This window comes from Podarcis gaigeae (assembly GCF_964106915.1).
Source record: "Podarcis gaigeae genome assembly, chromosome: 17".
Classification (NCBI taxonomy): Eukaryota; Metazoa; Chordata; class Lepidosauria; order Squamata; family Lacertidae; genus Podarcis; species Podarcis gaigeae.
In genome coordinates this window covers 27799299-27818932 of record NC_139694.1, presented here as the reverse complement: position 1 = coordinate 27818932, position 19634 = coordinate 27799299, and the positions used below count along the sequence as shown (strand labels likewise).

The following is a 19634-nucleotide window of genomic DNA, read 5'->3' as shown; positions in this document are numbered from 1 at the left end:
AGGTAATCTAAAACCTATACAGTCATACCTTTGGATGAATATGCTTCCGGTTAAATATTTTCAGGTTGCGCTACATGGCAACCCAGAAGTTACTTCCGGGTTTCACAACTCGCGCATGCGCAGATAGTAAAAATGACGTCATGTGCAGAAGCGGCGAAAAGCGACCCGCGCACACGCAGTCAAGTTTTACGTTTGCTTCAGGATGCAAATGGGGCTCTGGAACGGATCCCGTTCACATCCTGAGGTACCACTGTATTTGCCTAAGCCCGAAATCACAACACTCTTTCGTTCTGCATCCTGGGTGTCCGGCCAAATGCTTGCTAGCTGCTCTCTTGAACAGATTGTTGTTACCATTATTCCATAATAATTTGTGAAGCAAGTAAAAATAATAAGGTAGGTGATAAAAAAAGGAAAAAAGAGGCATGGGCAGGTTAATGGGCTTACATTGTAATTTAGACAGAAATTAAACTTTAAAAAAAGTAATAAAAATAACCCCGAAAGACCCAAAGAAACAGGAAAATAAACCTTCTCAGCCCCCACGGGCTATGTAAATGGAAGCCACAAGACATAACATGTATATCAACCTTTTCTTGTCCCTAATGAACTATTTTGCTCCAAACAAACTATTTCAGGGTGTTAATAATTTTACACTTCAAATAATGGTAATAAGAAAACCACTAATTTCCATTCCAATTAATAAAACCAGGCTGCAAAGCCAAATATAGTAGACTTGATATGCCAAGTAAGGTTTCTGGATTAAAAAAGACAACAAGAAGACAAAATGAAGGGAAACAATTTGGAAGCGGGGGATTTTTATTAGATATATTTATTTTACAACAAAGCCTTACCTAGCTTTAAGATTGGTTTTTGCTGACTGGCTGGAGCCTGAAGCAGTAGCAAACCTAATCCAATTACGGCCATCTCCGATGGAAAGCCCTAAAAGAACAAGGGGAATACAACCAAAGGTGAAATCTTTTCAGTCTAACAGCTTGTGGAGATAAACTACCTTGACAAGGTTTTACACCCGTTTTCCAAAACACATCATGTTGAATACAGTGGGCTGTGTCCAAGCCCAGTTTCGAAAATAAATAGCCCAGGGTCCCTTCTGATGTTACTCCGGGACATGGGGGCAACTGCAACTGACTCTTTCCTCCTGTGCTTCTCAGATAACTTGGGATGTCTGACATCTGACGAGAGAAGGACTGTTTCTGCAACAGTGTCATGGGAAAGATGGAAGTGTCTGAAAAGGGTCTACATATCTATATAAAGCAGTGGGGGAAGAATTACTGAACCTGTAATCCAGCAAGAGGGAGGCCATCCAAATTATATACCGTATTTTTTGCTCTATAAGACTCACTTTTTCCCTCCTAAAAAGTAAGGGGAAATGTGTGTGCGTCTTATGGAGCGAGTGCAGGCTGTGCAGCTATCCCAGAAGCCAGAACAGCAAGAGGGATTGCTGCTTTCACTGCGCAGCAATCCCTCTTGCTGTTCTGGCATCTGAGATTCATTTTTTCTTTTCTTGTTTTCCTCCTCCAAAAACTAGGTGCGTCTTGTGGTCTGGTGCATCTTATAGAGCGAAAAATACGGTAATAGGTTATTTGATTAATTGTTATTTGTGTTTGTATTTAGATTCAATATGCATATAATGAGGTTTGTTTTGGATTTTTGTAATTGAAAACTAATAAAAATTATTGACAAAAAGGGTTTAAAAATCTTAATGTTGAACGTATTTGCATAGATTTTTTTTTTCCATTTTAGAATTCCTGGCTCACTCCTTGATTTTGATGAGAAGGCAGTTAATTTTGTATCAGTTCTGCTAGAAACACCAACAATTCTCACATATCACATCATTCTATGAGTCAGGATCCCCTTCTGGAACCTGAGCCCCTGCATCTGTGAGGGCAGAATGCATCAAATGAAGTTTGCCAAACAGGCTCCTTTGTTAAGGTGCTGGCTAGTTTAGTGTCACGATTTAGCATCACAGAAGAAGTTGCTCTGTGCCATAGGACGAATGAGTTGCCATGGGTGGGCTGGCTAGAGGCAGAGGAGCAGTGGGGGGCAGCAGCTGAGGAACCCACAAGGGAAGAAGGCTCTGTGCAAGCAGCTCTCCAAAAGCCGTGGGAGGGCTGCGCGAAGCAGTCGTGCACATATTAAACGTGCCTGTAATTTGCAAATGGACACAGAATTAGGCCCAAGGTTCTCCTGGTTACACAACTAACCATCCTCAGTGTCCCACAAGGCTTTGGTGTCCTAAGGTCTATTACCGTGACAGAGTGACATTGGAAAGTTCTAGAGTGTGGAAGATGTGAAGCAAAAGCAGCTTGGGAACCGAAATACATGGCACACTTAAAAATAAATAAATTCTCTCTCTCTCTCTCTCTCTCTCTCTCTCCAGAGCCTACCTCTTTCAGCAGCTCAGCATTTTCTTCCAGTAAGCAAATCACGGACGAACACTCCCCAGTGACCTGCAAGCAAACCTCGCAGATGCATAGAAGTTGCAGGCAGAGCTGGCGCAACTGGGCTTTCCAAAAAGCCGGGTGGCGCTGCAGACTTCGGACCAGCTGCTCCAAAAACAGCAGCTTTTCTGTGACCTGTGGCAGGTCTTTTAGCTGCGGGAGGGAAATAAGTAGGACTGAGAAACTCGTTCATTTATTTATTGCAAACATGGGTCTTCAGCTCCCCATTTTATCGTTTATACGAGGTGAGTCGAGTGACTGTGACTAGCCATGCTAGTCTTAAGTGGAAAACGGGAACAGTGAGGGCGGCTGTTCCACACAGGAGGACTAGATGCAAAACACAGTTGGATTCTTGAAGCTTTAACAGAGGAGCAGGAAAGGGAATTTTGGCAGGTCACGGTGCTTCAGGAGGGTCAAACATTCCCACTTCCACACAGCTGAGAAAAGCGCAGAAACCCTGTCCTCTTCTGTGCATCTCTCCATCTACTTTCACCTCCCTCTCTGCGGCCTGCTGAGAGCACTCTCAATTTCTCAACCTGCAACTTCAAGAGCTCAAAACATCCATTTGTTGGCAAATGCAAGATTTTGAAAATATATGTCCCCTAGCTCAGGCCTGCCTGAGGAACACCTGATTACCACAGATATACTTCTGTGGTCTGACATACTGCTTCCTTCTCTTTCGGAGCCACCTCTACCATTAGGCAGAATAAGAAAGCCACCTGAGGTGACAGGTGTGTATGGCAGGAGAGGATATATTGTTTATTAATATCCTACCTAACTTGTGCTAGCAAGTTCCTTTACTTAGCAGAGTTACATTCCCCTTTTTAATTGCACAGCAGATGACTGGTTGCAGGCTCGTGTGAGCCTCTCACTATTATACAATTCAATCTATATAGATTGAATTGTACGTTCCTGGTAAGTTCCCTTGAATCCCGCTTAAAAAGAATAAAGATGCCACAATCTTATTCAAAGTCAATAAAAGAAGTTTACTTACATCAGTTCAGAGTTGAATCCCTGAAGGCAGAATTAGTTATAAATATCTGCACGTGGATCTACCCCATATGGGGGGTAATCCCAGTGCTTCTGCTAGCCATAGCTGTCAATGTTTCCCTTTTTTTAAGGGAAATTCCCTTATTCTGAAAAGGATTCCTCGCAAGAAAAGGGAAAAGTTGACAGCTATGCTGCTAGCTGAAACCTAGCAGAGCAGTCCTAGCTAAAAGCTGGTCAATTGACGAAGGGAGTGAAAAAGAGAGAGAGAGTGTTACGTGACTCGTCCTTTTGTTACCTGGACAGGTAAGGCCATGCCCACCTTTAGGTAAAGGTAAAGGTACCCCTGCCCGTACGGGCCAGTCTTGACAGACTCTGGGGTTGTGCGCCCATCTCACTTAAGAGGCCAGGGGCCAGCGCTGTCCGGAGACACTTCCGGGTCACGTGGCCAGCGTGACAAAGCTGCATCTGGCGAGCCAGAGCCGCACACGGAAACGCCGTTTACCTTCCCGCTGGTAAGCGGTCCCTATTTATCTACTTGCACCCAGAGGTGCTTTCGAACTGCTAGGTTGGCAGGCGCTGGGACCGAGCAGCGGGAGCGCACCCCGCCGCAGGGATTCGAACCGCCGACCTTTCGATCGGCAAGTCCTAGGCGCTGAGGCTTTAACCCACAGCGCCACCTGCGTCATGCCCACCTTTAGTCACATGCAAAAGGAAGGATGCTCCAGCCAGGAGGAACAGGAAGTTTCGACTGGCTGGACCAAACATCCCCTTGCATGTCCATTCTAGGAAAACAAGGAATGTGGTATTTGACTGCTCCTTGTGGATTACATCCCACAAGGTGCTGGGGGGAGAGCCAGGGGGCTAAGGAGACAGGGGGGCTAAGGCCTGCCCTGCACACCTTGAACTAGCCTGCTGCCCTCCGGTGAGGTGTAAGTTGGCACCTCACTGTGAAATGAGGTACAACAGCTAGGCCACTCAGCTTCTGAACATGGAACGGGGGCGACGCCATCTTGTTTTCCACTTCAAGCAGCAAAACATCTGCCCCTCCTCAACGGACTGAAGTGCTTTGATGGTGTCAGGTAGGAAAGAGCGATGCCTCACCTGATAATGTGGAACCAAGTCACAAAGCAGCTGAAGGAGATGGTGCTCGAGGGCACAAGGTTTCTCCTTGTTCTGAGGCCCACGCGGCTGAAGCAAAACTCCAAGCAGAGCCATTCGCAATTCCGCATGTTCCCTCAGCTGGCAAGGCTCACAGTACAGGTATCGCAGGAATGGTCTCATTACAGAGACACATGAATTCTCCGTGCTGCAGGTGGAGAAAACGATTCGGTGAACTTACGGAGAACAACGGAGAAACAAATGGAGGTTTCATCGGAGGTCCCACGATTTTCAGTGTAATTGAGATAACTGAAGAGATTTACAGGAAATGAAGAAATCAGGTTGTATCCAACTGTGGGGTTGGTGCACACAAGGCAGCGTACAAAGTTTTCACCACCGCTCCCCTGAACCATCACAAACTTCTTTCTCTAACACAAAACCACAATTGGATGAAACCCTTGGGAAGATGGGTGTATATGGAATACGTCAAACACACATTTAATCATCATAATTTTATTATTTTTACCCCACCCATCTGGCTGCATTGCCGCAGCCACTCTGGGCGGCTTCCCACACATATAAAAACATAATAAAACATCAAACATTAAACTTCAGATGTCTTATAAAAGCTGTATAATTATTTATCTCCTTGGCATCTGATGCAAGGGCGTTCCACAGGGAGGGTGCCGCCACTCTCTTACCCCTCTTTCTGTTAAGGAATAGGTCAAATACTGTACTGCAGGGATCACAGCACCTGTACCCCCCCCCCAAGGCCTTTCCTCTAGGCCGCAGGATCCCCTCCCTCCACTGAAATTAGGCTTGAAAGAAGGATTCTGTTAACTAACTGGGAGACTCAGGAACCAAGAAGACAAGGATTCCTTCAAAAAGGAATGGGGAAAATTTACAATTTACTTAGGAAACCATAGGCGGGCTATAAGAATCATTTGTAAAGTAACAAAGTTTACGGACAGTCTGGAAAAATGAAAATAGTGGAGAACGTATTGATATGCAGTCTTAATGATCGTAATAAGGACTCATGTAGGGGATGGGGGAAAGTCAAGAGATTCGGAGAATCTCACAAAATGATCACACTAATTGTTTGATTTGTAAATTTCTATTGATAAATATATATATTTATTGTTTCAAAGAAAGAAAGGATTCTGTTGCAGCCAACAGATCAGGTACTGGTGCGCTTACTTAAGGGGTACATTTGCTGCCCACAATGTTTATCCAGTTTACAAACGTGCCCATGGGCACAAGAAGGTTGGCACCCCTGTGTTATGCTTGGTTTAATATAATAGCAGCAGGAAGCAGGGGTTTCAGTTTCCTACTTCTTGGAAAAAATAGAGAGTACATCTTTCCATCTCCTTATCAATTTTTGTTTCTGTAGCAGTTCTGCTGCGTGGAAAAATCGACATGCAACTCTATCATCACAAAGACACACACACAAAAACCCCACAGGCATTTTCTTTCTCCATTTTGTAAAGCCTGAATTCAATCATGAACCTACAGGCCACATAAACATGGCTTGGGCACTGCATGTTGCCCCAATGTTGCCTTTTCAAAATCTCCCATCCCCGGAGAGTGAATGTAGATTTTGCTGGCTTCCCTACCTCTCTGGACACTGCTGGAAAAAGGCTGTAATCTGCGGCAGGAGAGCTGGCCAGCAGTCAGGTCTGTTCTCAAGAACGGTGATCAAGGGATGAGGAGAGTTCCTGGGGGGAAATAAATAAATAAAACTTAAATAGAAGAAAATGTGGAAGCCAGACTAGCCTACAAACAAATACAACTTCAGGTGCAGGCATTCCCCATTCCTTGCATGTTTTTCACCAACATACAGGATTACTATTGCTATTAAGTTGTGACTGCATTCAAGTTGCAAAAATCCAAGTTTTTTTTTTAATTTTCTGCTTATTTATTTCACACGCAGGAGAATACACAGTGATGCAAAGTCCTTGGATGAACAGGAGAGACGTTTCAGGGCAGCGCTACCTTCGAAGGAGAAAGCAGACCACATACAAACCTGAACACATTAACTAGTTAATTCAGTCTTGAGATGGAAAGAAGAAGTCCCCACCAGCCACCAGAGAAGAATGGCAGATCAAGTTGATGGACTATGCCAAAATGGCAAAAATGACTGGAAGAATCAGAAATCTGGAAGACCAAATTTTAAATAAGGAATGGGGGAAATTTAGAATCTGTCTTAAAAAACCCTTGTAAATTTGTTAGTGGGATTAGAATAACACTTGTAGTTTAATGGTGAATTTTGGACATAATGGAGCAAAAGAATTGTATTATTCTAAAAGTTGCAGGAGGAAAGGACTAACAATAGGAACCACAAAGAGGAGGAAGAAAGTCCAGGAGATTCTGTGGAATCTTTTTTCTATATTGTATGTTGATATGTTATTGTTTTAACTAAAAAACAATATTTTAATTTTAAAAACCCAAAAAAATCAATTCCAAAAAAGAATCTTTAAGGTGGAAAAAACTAGTTAATTAAATCTCAAGGCACACAATGAAAATACCTAGTTAGCAGTCTGAAATATAGAATATGTTTTAAACCAGATTATTTTGGCTGCCCTTTTCTGTACATTTTCCAGATCTGCAATTTCCTCTTTGAGTTGTGGTGACCACAATTGGACAGAAGTGTGGCCATGCCTAAGATCTGTGTAATGAAGTGTTCAAAGTTAGCCAGGCACATTTTCCACTGGTCTATTGGCCACTTGAGGCCAAGTGAAGATGCCCAGGTGCCAGGATGCCACCTGACGTCTCCCCCATTTGGAGGTGCGTGCCTGGGAATCCTTGGATTTTGGCTGTTTCCACACACTAAAACCACATCCTGTAGAATTCTATCCATTATATTTTATCTGCACATTCATAATGAATTTCAGGAACCAAAAAGTCTTATTGAAATATGCGGCATTCGAGTCGTCTGGTAACTAGGCAGTTTTGACTACTGTAATCTTGGTTGAATGGAAGTGAGAGCTGGACCATAAAGAAGACTGATCACTGAAGAATTGATGCTTTTGAATTCTGGTGCTGGAGGAGACTCTTGAGAGTCCCATGGACTGCAAGAAGATCAAACCTATCCATTCTTAAGGAAATCAGCCCTGCGTGCTCACTGGAAGGACAGATTGTGAAGCTGAGGCTCCAAGACTTTGGCCACCTCATGAGAAGAGAAGACTCCCTGGAAAAGACCCTGGTGTTGGGAAAGATGGAGGGCACAAGGAGAAGGGGACGACAGAGGACGAGATGGTTGGATAGTGTTCTCGAAGCGACCAACATGAGTCTGACCAAACTGCGGGAGGCAGTGAAGACAGGAGTGCCTGGCGTGCTCTGGTCCATGGGGTCACGAAGAGTCGGACACAACTAAACAACAACAACCTTGGTTGAAGGAGCCATTTGGTGCCTGGCTTATATATCTGAATTTCTAACACTGGTACAATGGTTATGGGAATCGGAAGCAATGCAATGAAAGCACAGGCACAAGAGCCAGTTTGCACCCTGCCTTACCACCCCTCGGGTATTTTAATTCCAGAGACCCAGGGGATGGGGTTAAGTGCATCAATACCTTCCCCAAAGGGGGAAAAACAGGAACAGTGTTTTACCAGGGACAAGAACCAGGAATTAGAACCCAGTTATGATAAAGAGGAAGAAGTGAAAAGTGCCCAAGTCAAAGAGTTTTGCCATCAGGTGGCTTGCAAAATGGAATTCTATTCAGTGCTTTTCTGCTAGAAAAAAGATGTGTGCTCTTGAGTACCCCCAGGAAAAAAGCACTGCTTCTATTCCAAAACATTATCTGCATCTTGCTTTTTTAGTAGTGGGATCTTGCATTATGGCTCCAGACTTACTAAGGAAACAATTACAAAAAAACCCCAACAACCTGCATTAAGCAGAATTTCAATGGAACGACAACAGTTTTTTAGCTTTGTCTGGATTGTGCCATGATAATCATAACCCCACACTCTCTGCAAAGATGGTGATGTAACCTGTCATAGACAACATTCCTTTTAAATAAAATGAAAGTACATTTGAAATCAAATTGGATATAGTTTGCAATTGTACTTTTCAGATTCTCAGTGATCTTCTTAAGATAAGGGGTGCATTTCATGGAGTCAAAATGTTCACCGTTACTCCAAATAAAAGGTTTACCCAAGCTGATTGCAATATATTCAGTACCTAGCGTTCTTAGTATTCTTTAGGCAACTGTCGGAAGGGACCTATCCTGCAAGCAGATGCCAAAAATGAACCTACCTGTTGGAGGAAGGACCCTAGCTTAGGGTTACCAGACGTCCCCGTTTCCCGGGGACAGTCCCCGGATTTGTGAATAAGTCCCCAGAAAAATTCTGTCCCCGATTTCATCTAATGTCCCCGGGAAACGCAGTAGTGGCAGTCTCAGCAGTCTGGAGCAGTTGGCTCTGGCTGGCTTCAGGAGCTGATCAGAAGTCCCCTTTGATGGTGGTGCAGGGGCTCTAAGATGCAGCTTCTGGGCTGCCTCCACCTTCCAGCAACTAAGCTGTGAAGGGAGGCTTCATGCTGCCTATTGAAGCTTGCATGCAAGCAGGAGGGGGCAGGGATCTCTCAGTTAGGCAACGGGAAGCCTCCCTTCCCTGCTGAGGGATCCCTTCCATGCCTGACCCACCGTGCATCGCTTCCGCACCACCACCGAAGAGGTTGAGGTCAAGGCAGCGGCTGCCCCTCTGCTACCACCATTGATGCAGGATCAACGTCCCAAATGTATGTGTGTGTGTGTGTGTGTGTGTGTGTGTTTATTTATTTATTTATTTATTTATTTATTTATTTATTTATTTATAGTGTCCCCGGATTCATTGAAAAAAATCTGGTAACCTTACCCTAGATAGCCAAGTATGACCTCATGAACTCAAAGGTCACTGCCATTTGGCTGACTCTTCGTAGCTGCAGGGCTCTGGGAGATTCCCAGACCAGAGAAATCAATACCATCCTCTGAAAATGGCTTCCAAAACAAAAGCAACTTCTTTCCCAAATCTGCCGAGATCCAGCCCAGCAGAGAAAAAGACTCCTAACTTCCCCATCAAGATAAATGTGTTATAAAAGAATAGATTTACCGATTTAGGGTTACAGCAGTCAAGCAAGACCCGCTGCTATAATTGTTGTTAATTATTCTCATAGGCCATTTAGCACCAGCAAATGACTTTATAGCCATTATTGTGTGCACAGTCAATGTTTCACACCCCGCCATCTCATCGACTGGCAAGGTTATCGCAGATCAGCCGCAAATGATTTCCTGATTATCCCATCCCCAGGCAGTCGAAAGAAGAAGAGTTTGGATTTGATATCCCGCTTTATCACTACCCGAAGGAGTCTCAAAGCGGCTAACATTCTCCTTTCCCTTCCTCCCCCACAACAAACACTCTGTGAGGTGAGTGGGGCTGAGAGACTTCAGAGAAGTGTAACTGGTCCAAGGTCACCAAGCAGCTGCATGTGGAGGAGCGGGGAATCGAACCCGGTTCACCAGATTACGAGTCTACCGCTCTTAACCACTACACCACACTCAAGGCTGGAGAAAGTGTTTCTTCCCAGCAGCCCGCACTCGCCCTGGGAATTACTAATACACACACACGGAGCTGCGTGGAGACGATTCTAAGCAGCTTCCTTTGCAAGCTGCCTCCACAAAACAAGTTGTCATTCATGGGTGCCATTGGGGCACAGGTCCGTGGTCCCACGCAGCCAAATCATACCCCGACACTGCAGGCAGGGCTGTTTGACATGCACCTTACCATCAAAGGAGCCCATTCCCATTGTCTGGTCTAAAGGTAAAGGTAAAGGATCCCTGGACGGTTAAGTCCAGTCAAAGGTGACTATGGGGTTGCAGTGCTCATCTCCCTTTCAGGCCAAGGGAGCCAGCGTTTGTCCACAGACAGCTTTTCCAGGTCATGTGGCCAGCAGGACTAAACCGCTTCTGGCACCACGGGACACTGTGACGGAAACCAGAGAGCACGGAAATGCTGTTTACCTTCCTGCCAGAGCGGTAACTATTTATCTACTTGCACTGTTATGCTTTCGAACTGCTAGGTTGGCAGGAGCTGGGACAGAGCAATGGGAGCTCACCCCGTCGCGGGGATTCAAACCACCGACCTTCTGATCCGTAAGTCCAAGAGGCTCAGTGGTTTAGACCACAGTGCCATCCGTGTCTAAAACCACCTAGCTCATTGGTTGTCAACCAGTGCACCGTGGCACCATGGGGAGACCCAGGGACAGTCCTTTCATCATCATCATCATCATCATCATCATCATCATTTCCCTATCAGGAATGTCATTCACATCCAGCTGGAAAATAAGACTTTACACATTAAAAACCTTCCCTTCACAGGGTTGCCTTCATATGTCTTCTAAAAGTTGTTTGGTTACTTGTCTCCTTGACATCTGGTGGGAGAGATTTCCACAGGGAGGGGGCCATCACTGAGAAGGCCCTCTGCCTAGTTCCCTGTAGCTTCACTTCTCACTGTAAGAGAACCACCAGAAGGTCCATAAATTCCTGCATTATCTCTCTCTGTTTCTCTCTAAGGAACACTCAAAGGGAGACAGAGAATTTAACTTGCAGCCTATTATCTCCCTGCATCTCTCTCTCTTTCTCCCCAGTGGCCATCCTTCCTTAAGTCCTCCTTCTCCTCCTCCTCTTCCTCCTCCTCCTCCTCCTCTTCCTCCTTGTTGCCTCCCAGTCACGTTCCAGATTCCCAGTCTCCCCACTTACGTGTGTAACGGAACCGCAGTGGGTAAGTGGCTCCCACAGCACAGTTACACACACAAAAATGTGGTTTTTCAAGGGAGTTGTGAACTCAGAAAGGTTGAAAACCACTGACCTAGCTGTAACGCTCATCAATAATAATAATAATAATAATAATAATAATATTTTATTTATACCCCACCCTTCCCGGTTTAAAAACCGGGCTCAGGGCGGCTAACAGCAAATATAAAACACTGATTAAAATGTGACTTATAAACAGCATAAAACAGCATAAAGTACAACATAAAATGCAGCATCAATATCAAAATTCAAGAATTCAGGGGTCATTTGGGGGGGCAGTCAGTAGACATCAAATGATCACCAGGCTAACTGGCAAAGTTGGTCCTACTAGGGCCAGCAAGGAGACCAGGGAAGAATTTAAATGTGGGGTCCCAGAAAGGGTTTCTTCAGGTTATCACCACAAGAAGAAGCCCACATGTTACAGCTGTATTTGATTATTTACTGCGTTTATAGAGTGCTTTTCTGGCGATGTGTTCAAGGTAGTTATAATTTACCCATGGCTCCCTGAGCCCAAATTTAATGCCTAATGACACATTCAGAGAGAGGGAGAGGAGAGACGTTTCCTTGTGTGGCATGGTGCCCACGTGAGCCAAAATAATGCAACAGAACGGAGACAGAAACAAATAACTTTCTCACCAAAGGCCACAAATATCTGAAATATCTGAGGCCTTCAGGTCACCCCCTCACCCCAATGCCTCTGACTGCAGAAGAGCTGCAGTTTGATCTACATCGTAAATTCAGCGGCAGCGGTTCCCATGAGTTTCCGTGCATAACAGCCGTGATGCCCATTTCTTCAATACAACACCACACTCAACTACTTCGCATATGCATTTTTAAAGCATGCTACTGTGATAGGAATTTTGAGGTCTTAGATATATGTTAAATGTTCATAAGTGTACCAATCAAGCATATACATAGATCAGCACAGGAAGACCGACCTGGAACCATTTTGATTTTCAAACTGTCCCAAACTGACCAAATGTTTTCTCTGCAAGGTCAAAGGAAAATGGACAAGCCTCCCCGTTGTCTTTTCCTTCACAAATGCTGTCTTAAGGGTATGTCTGTGTTTGAATAGGGTGTGAGCCTGTGACCTGGTCCAGGAACTAAGAATTTATCACTACAAAAGAATGGCCAGGCTCCCCAGGCAATCCAATCAAGTAACTTGCCAGACAGGAGATAAACAACAACAGGAGAAAAACAACATTCAAATTTCTGTTTTAAGACCGCCTTTTCTGTGATGTAGGTATGGTGTATCTGAGGGGTGGTCTTAGGTTACACCCCTTCTGTGATGTCTGTATGATGTTTCTGGGGGTGGGCTTGATCTACAGGGTGGGGATTTCAAAAGTCTTTATAAGGCCTTGCACACCATTTTTCGGGGTTCCTCCTCTCTCCTGCGGGTGAGGGGAGCACCCTATTGCAACAGATCAATAAAGATCAAGCTTACTAGCTGCTTTGCTTCTCAATATTCTATGGTTGGCCTCTGTTATTCTCTCCTACCAATAGGGAACCTATGGAAGGACTCTATATGGGCTCTTGGATACCCCATAAGGGAAAAGGGCAATTTTTGTTTACAACACTACTTCCTGCCTTGAATTCTAATTCCACAATTTGGTGGCAAAGGCCAGGGAAGAATCAGCTGAATGTAGCAGGGAGGAAAAATAAGCTTTTCAAATGCTGGGATCAGTTCATATCTGGTGAAGCAATTAGGAAACCATTGTTTCTGTAGGTAGAACTTCCAACATCCTTCATATGCGTTATCAGAGTAATTCTCACAATAGCCCTGCAGAGTAGCACCCCCTCATTGCAGTCTTCTATTTCTTATAAGTAAAGGATTCCAGAAATTCCAGGAAAGCAAATGGGACTGAAAGATTAGCAGTTTACTTAATGCTACCTAATGAATTCAAGGGACATGGATGGCGCTGTGGGTTAAACCACAGAGCCCAGGACTTGCTGATCAGAAGGTCAGCGGTTCGAATCCCCGCGACGGGGTGAGCTCCCGTTGCTCGGTCCCTGCTCTTGCCCACCTAGCAGTTCAAAAGCACGTCAAAGTGCAAGTAGATAAATAGGTACCGCTCCAGCGGGAAGGTAAACAGCAGTTCCGTGTGCTGCTCTGGTTCGCCAGAAGCGGCTTAGTCATGCTGGCCACATGACCGGGAAGCTGTACACCAGCTCCCTCGGCCAATAAAGCAAGATGAGCGCCGCAACCCCAGAATCGGCCACGACTGGACCTAATGGTCAGGGATACCTTTACCTAATGAATTCAGGACTGGTAACACAATTGAACCTGAGACTTCATATATCACATGTTCATGCTTGGCCACTGTACGATACCAGCCCTTATTGTACAAAATTTAAGAGAAAATGGCACAGAACAATGGTATTATTGTAAAAGTTACTAAAGAGGAGGTTTAATACACATATGGTGGCACTGTTCTCACAATCAGGAATATCAGGAAAATAATAATTAATAACAATTCAACAACTAAGGTTGCAATCCTAACCTCACTTACCTGAGAGTAAGCTCCACTGAATTCAAAGGGTTTGGGGTTTCTTTACAGTAAGCACAAGTAAATTTAACACAACAAATATACATTGAAGCATGCCCAGAAGTACATAGATTATGCTGTAGACATGTTTAAAATCCATTTATTTAAATTTTAAAAAGAGCAAACACTTGATATTTATTACACAGGTTTCACTGCTTTAAGGTTTTGTACAAAGCAATGCAAGATCAGCAGCAACTACAACCTCCTCCCTGTTCTGATGAAATTCTGCTCCATTTTATTCACAGAGTTTCCGGAGAGGCACCCCTGCCTCTGAAAAACCCTAAGATGTGCCCCCCTAAAAGGCTAAACAATTTATTGTGGCATTTGTACATTGGAGTCCACTTCATTACAAACACTTGATGGTGTCGGCTTTAGTCCAAGTAAACTTATGTACAGTGGCACCTTGGTTCTCAAACTTAATCCGTTCCGGAAGTCCGTTCCAAAACCAAAGCGTTCCAAGACCAAGGCATGCTTTCCCATAGAAAGTAATGCAAAATGGATTAATCCATTCCAGACTTTTAAAAACAACCCCCAAAAAAGCAATTTATCATGAATTTTACTATCTAACGTGACCATTGATCCATAAAATGAAAGCCATAAACAATGTACTACAGTCACACAATCAATCCATCAGTAGCTGAACTGGGTTCCACACAGTCACAAAAACAACAAAAAAGAGCCGCAAAAACTAAAACGCAAAATAAATAGCAAAAACAGACAGACCTCAGAGTAACACTCAAATCGTAATTTAATACTCAAAACGGAGCACATTCAGCTTCTGAAAAAAGTTCGCAAACTGGAGCACTTACTTCCTGGTTTGCAATGTTTGGGTTCCAAGTTGTTTGAATACCAAGGTGTTTGAGAACTAAGGGACCACTGCAATAATAAATTTGTCTATCTGTTAGGTGCCAGATGAGTCCTTGTTACATTCAAATTAGCACTCAGAAATCGAACCATTTATAAAACATACCTGATTGCATAGAACTCCCCCAATGGCTCCTCTTCGCTTTTGTTCACCTTCAAGGCCTGCTTCTGTAGCAGTTTGACAAGGATTTTTATCAAACCGTGGACGTTCCTATCAAAAGCAAAATCAGTGCAAGTTCATATCAACACTGTTGTGCAAAGCATGGGGCTGGAGGAGGGGGGCGACTTTTTCCACGACAGGCGGTATCCAATTCCCTCATCCTGTAGGCACAAAGATTTCCATTTGTGCAACAGGAATTTAAAAGTCCCGCAGAGGACTTAAAGTAGAGACATCACCTTGCCAACAAAGGTCCGTATAGTTAAAGCTATGGTTTTCCCAGTACTGATGTATGGAAGTGAGAGCTGGACCATCAAGAAGGCTGATCGCCGAAGAATTGATGCTTTTGAATTCTGGTGCTGGAGGAGACTCTTGAGAGTCCCATGGACTGCAAGAAGAACAAACCTATCCATTCTTAAGGAAATCAGCGCTGAGTGCTCACTGGAAGGACAGATCCTGAAGCTGAGGCTCCAGTATTTTGGCCACCTCATGAGAACAGAAGAGAACATGGAAAATACCCTGATGTTAGGAAAGATGGAGGGCACAAGGAGAAGGGGACAACAGAGGACGAGATGGTTGGATAGTGTTCTCAAAGCTACCAGCATGAGTTTGACCAAACTACGGGAGGCAGTGGAAGACAGGAGTGCCTGGCGTCCATGGGGTCACGAAGAGTCGGACACTACTAAACAACAACAACAACAAGTACATGGACATTGGAAATAAAGAAATAATAAATATTGGGGGGGGGGGAGACACCAGAGCAGGGGGCCATAGAGAAAACACTGTGCCAAAAACAGGCATGCAATCCTGAGATCTTCGGGGGAAGTAATGGATGATTCCCAAACACTCCACTACCCAAAATTAGTAATGGCATACAAGTTGCTTTTGGAGCTTCTTACCAGCTGTCTAGGGACACGGGTGGCATTGTGGGTTAAACTACAGAGCCTAGGACTTGCCGATCAGAAGGTCGGCGGTTCGAATCCCCGCAACGGGGTGAGCTCCCGTTGCTCGGTCCCTGCTCCTGCCAACCTAGCAGTTCAAAAGCACGTCAAAGTGCAAGTAGATAAATAGGTACCGCAGCGGTGGGAAGGTAAACGCCGTTTCCGTGTGCTGCTCTGGTTCGCCAGAAGTGGCTTAGTCATGCTGGCCACATGCCCCAGGAGCTGTACGCCGGCTCCCTCGGACAATAAAGTGAGATGAGTGCCGCAACCCCAGAGTCGGTCACAACTGGACCTAATGGCCAGGGGTCCCTTTACCTTTACCAGCTGTCTCTGATCTTTCCACTAAGGGGTTGGGGTTGGAAGTCATTGAGCTGGTACTCTGTGTCCTATGCAAGTCAATTTAATCACACAGCAAACATATCCAAATCTGTCGTCTTTATCTATAAATCTCAGCTATTTCAATACACCATAGGGCACGCGTTCCCACACCGTGTTTTCAAAGTCTTAATTTGATTTGGATAATCTGTCGGCAGAGCTGGATCTCATTTTTTATAAAAAACATTTTTTAAAAGAACAAACTATTCTTTAGGGGAAACTCTGTTGCCTTCAAGTCTCTTGAGAGTTTGTGGGGTGGTTTTCTGTTTTTCTAACTGGGTCCAGGCATGAGAAAAGCCAGCTGAAAATGTGATTTTGTGGAAGTTTAGAAGGGGTGAAAAATATGTTTCGCACGGTACCAGTCCTGGAAACTCTGGCTCTGACCCCATAATACAGCACAGGTGGGAAATCAAATTTGTGGCCTTGAGCAAGAAAACAAATTTGTGTTCTCTATGCAAAGAGCAGGAAACCTGTAACCTATTAAGCTTTCCCTTCTTCCTTTTATCCATTCCCCATTTGCTTTGATTCCACACCTCCACCGCCATGTATCTCACCCAGTTTAAGTATTCAAAGAAATGTAGGGCACCAAGGCTCACATTTCTTTTTGGCAGGCATGTGGCGAAATAATTTGAGCTTGGGGCTAGACTGAACCTCCAAATCTATACACCAGAGGTAGCCAAAATGGTGCGTTCCAGACAAAGATGGACTACAACTCCCATCAACCCTGGCCGGCGGCTATTCTGGCTGGGGCATCTGGGTATTGGAGTCCAACAAACATCTGTACACATTTACCTGAAGTCAATGGGTCTTGCTTATAAACAGGCATGTATACGATCGCGCCATAAGTAATGCATTACGCACATGGAATGCACTGGTTGTCAGGTGTTCACAGAAAATTCTATTGAGCCAGTTTGATTGTTCAGGATTGAGGTTGAATCCTGACAAGACAGAAGTACTGTTCTTGGGGGATAGGGGGAGGGTTGGTGTGGAGGACTCCCTGGTCCTGAATGGGGTAACTGTGCCCCTGAAGGACCAGGTGTGCAGCCTGGGAGTCATTTTGGACTCACAGCTGTCCATGGAGGTAAAGGTCAACACCGTGTCCAGGGCAGCTGTCTCCCAGCTCCATCTGGTACGCAGGATGAGACCCTCCCTGCCCGCAGACTGTCTTGCTAGAGCGGTGCATGCTCTGGTTATCTCCCAGTTGGACTACTGCAATGCGCTCTACGTGAGGCTACCTTTGAAGGTGACCCAGAAACTACAACTAATCCAGAATGCGGCAACTAGACTGGGGACTGGGAGTGGCCGCCGAGACCATATAACACCGGTCCTGAAAGATCTTCATTGGCTCCCAGTAGGTTTCCGAGCACAATTCAACGTGTTGGTGCTGACCTTTAAAGCCCTAAATGGCCTTGGCCCAGTATACCTGAAGGAGCATCTCCACCCCCATCGTTCTGCCCAGACACTGAGGTCCAGCTCCAAGGGCCTTCTGGTGGTTCCCTCACTACGAGAAGAACCAGGCAGAGGGCCTTCTCCGTAGTGGCGCCTGCCCTGTGGAATGCCCCCCCCCCCCCAGCAGATGTCAAGGCAATAAACAACTATTTTACTTTTAAAAGACAACTGAAGACGGCCTTGTTTAGGGAAGTTTTTAATGTCTGACGCTGTATTGTTTTTAATATTCGGTTGGAAGCCGCCCAGAGTAGTTGGGGAAACCCAGCCAGATGGGCGGGGTAGAAATAACAAATTATTATTATTATTATTATTATTATTATTATTATTATTATTATTATTGACATGTCAAGGACAAAAACAAAATAAAACACCTTTTCTATTGACAGCAGTAAAGTTCTCTAGGCTGACCAATAAGTAGCCGCTTACATAGTCTTGGAGGAAGGGCAGAAATACAAGTATGATAACTGAACAGCACAGAGATGAGCAACAAACAGTATTCTCTATACAGCCAAAAACTTGGTCTTCAGATTTTAAAAAAGAAAAGAAAAGCACACAATATTCTATATTGTTGCGAAAAACTTGGAAGTGTCACTTCAAGGAGTCCCAGAGCTTAAACTGTACAAATTCTAGAATTTTAAAGCCTAAGTAAAAAGCTCGTTCAGAACAAAAGACTTGGGAAGCTGTAGTTTCTCCTTCCTTGGAAGTTTTTAAGCAGAGGTTGGATGGCCATCTGTCATGGATGCTTGAGCTGAGATTCCTGCATTGCAGGGGGTAGACTAGATGACTCTTAAAGGTAAAGGTAAAGGGACCCCTGACCATTAGATCCAGTCGTGGCCGACTCTGGGGTTGTGGCGCTCATCTCACTTTACTGGCCAAGGGAGCCGACGTACAGCTTCTGGGTCATGTGACCAGCATGACTAAGCCACTTCTGGTGAACCAGAGCAGCGCACGGAAACGCCGTTTACCTTCCCGCTGGAGCGGTTCCTATTTATCTACTTGCACTTTGACGTGCTTTCAAACTGCTAGGTTGGCAGGAGCAGGGACCGAGCAACGGGAGCTCACCCCATCGTGGGCATTCGAACCGCTGACCTTCTGATTGGCAAGTCCTAGGCTCTGTGGTTTAACCCACAGCGCCACCCGCGTCCCAGATGACTCTTAGGGTCCCTCTAAACTCCACATAAATCCTGGCTATGTCTATGTGAAGCACATATTACCATGTGATGAATATGGTGCAAACATGGGTACAAGGCAGCTAAGCTGGAACAGATGTGCTGAATAAAGATGATCGAAACATTTTTTAAATTATTTTTTAAAGCGTAAGAGGGGCACGGCATGAAGGATGCAAACAACACGCAAATTACCTGGCAGAAGGAATCAGGTTGAGAGCTCCGTTGAGAACATAACCGAGTTCTGCGTGATCCTGGGAGACGAGCGTCACCAGAGCCTCACAGCACGAGGTTCGGACAACTACGTTGTCACTGCAGCACTTTTCCCAGAGCAAGTTTAAGGCAGGGGTCTGAAATCAAGAACACTCCTTCAAGACTGCTGACTTACCAACACAGCAACTTTCTGCTTCCTTAAATTGGTACGCAACTGAAAATATTATTTCTCTCCACAAAACGACAGGACAGAGGTTCCTTGGGACGCTTCCCCAGCTGCAGCTTATGGTGCCAACTTACCAGCTGGCTCTATGAACTCCCTCAAGTTGTGGCAAAAGGTTTTAACCAGGGTCATCCCTCCCATCAGGCGCCCATCCATTGCCAGATTTGCGTATAAGCTAAACAAGCTCTAGCCTAGGGCCCCACTCTCTTGGGGGCCCCAAAAAAATTAAAGGAAAAAAACTGGATGTACATTTCCAAAATACAAGATAAAAAGCAAATAAAATAAAACTTACATACAGCAACAGTGTTTTGCGTTGTGTAGGCTCCTGTGATGTAAGTCATGGGCTTCGCCTGCTCGCCTGCTCCCTAA

General features: G+C 44.9%; 1 protein-coding gene across 2 annotated transcripts in view; it reads right to left on the bottom strand.

Moving 5' to 3' along the window:
• Positions 1 to 19634, bottom strand: part of FOCAD (focadhesin) — a 135126-nt gene that overhangs the window by 108033 nt on the left and 7459 nt on the right. For both annotated transcript variants that reach the window (XM_083718244.1, XM_083718245.1), the window contains exons 4-9: positions 19025 to 19179; positions 14848 to 14952; positions 6158 to 6259; positions 4548 to 4752; positions 2403 to 2609; positions 849 to 936 (exon numbers count right to left, since the gene is read on the bottom strand). In XM_083718244.1, the coding sequence (XP_083574370.1) occupies positions 849 to 936; positions 2403 to 2609; positions 4548 to 4752; positions 6158 to 6259; positions 14848 to 14952; positions 19025 to 19179 (862 nt within the window). The remainder of the gene's footprint in view (positions 1 to 848; positions 937 to 2402; positions 2610 to 4547; positions 4753 to 6157; positions 6260 to 14847; positions 14953 to 19024; positions 19180 to 19634) is intronic.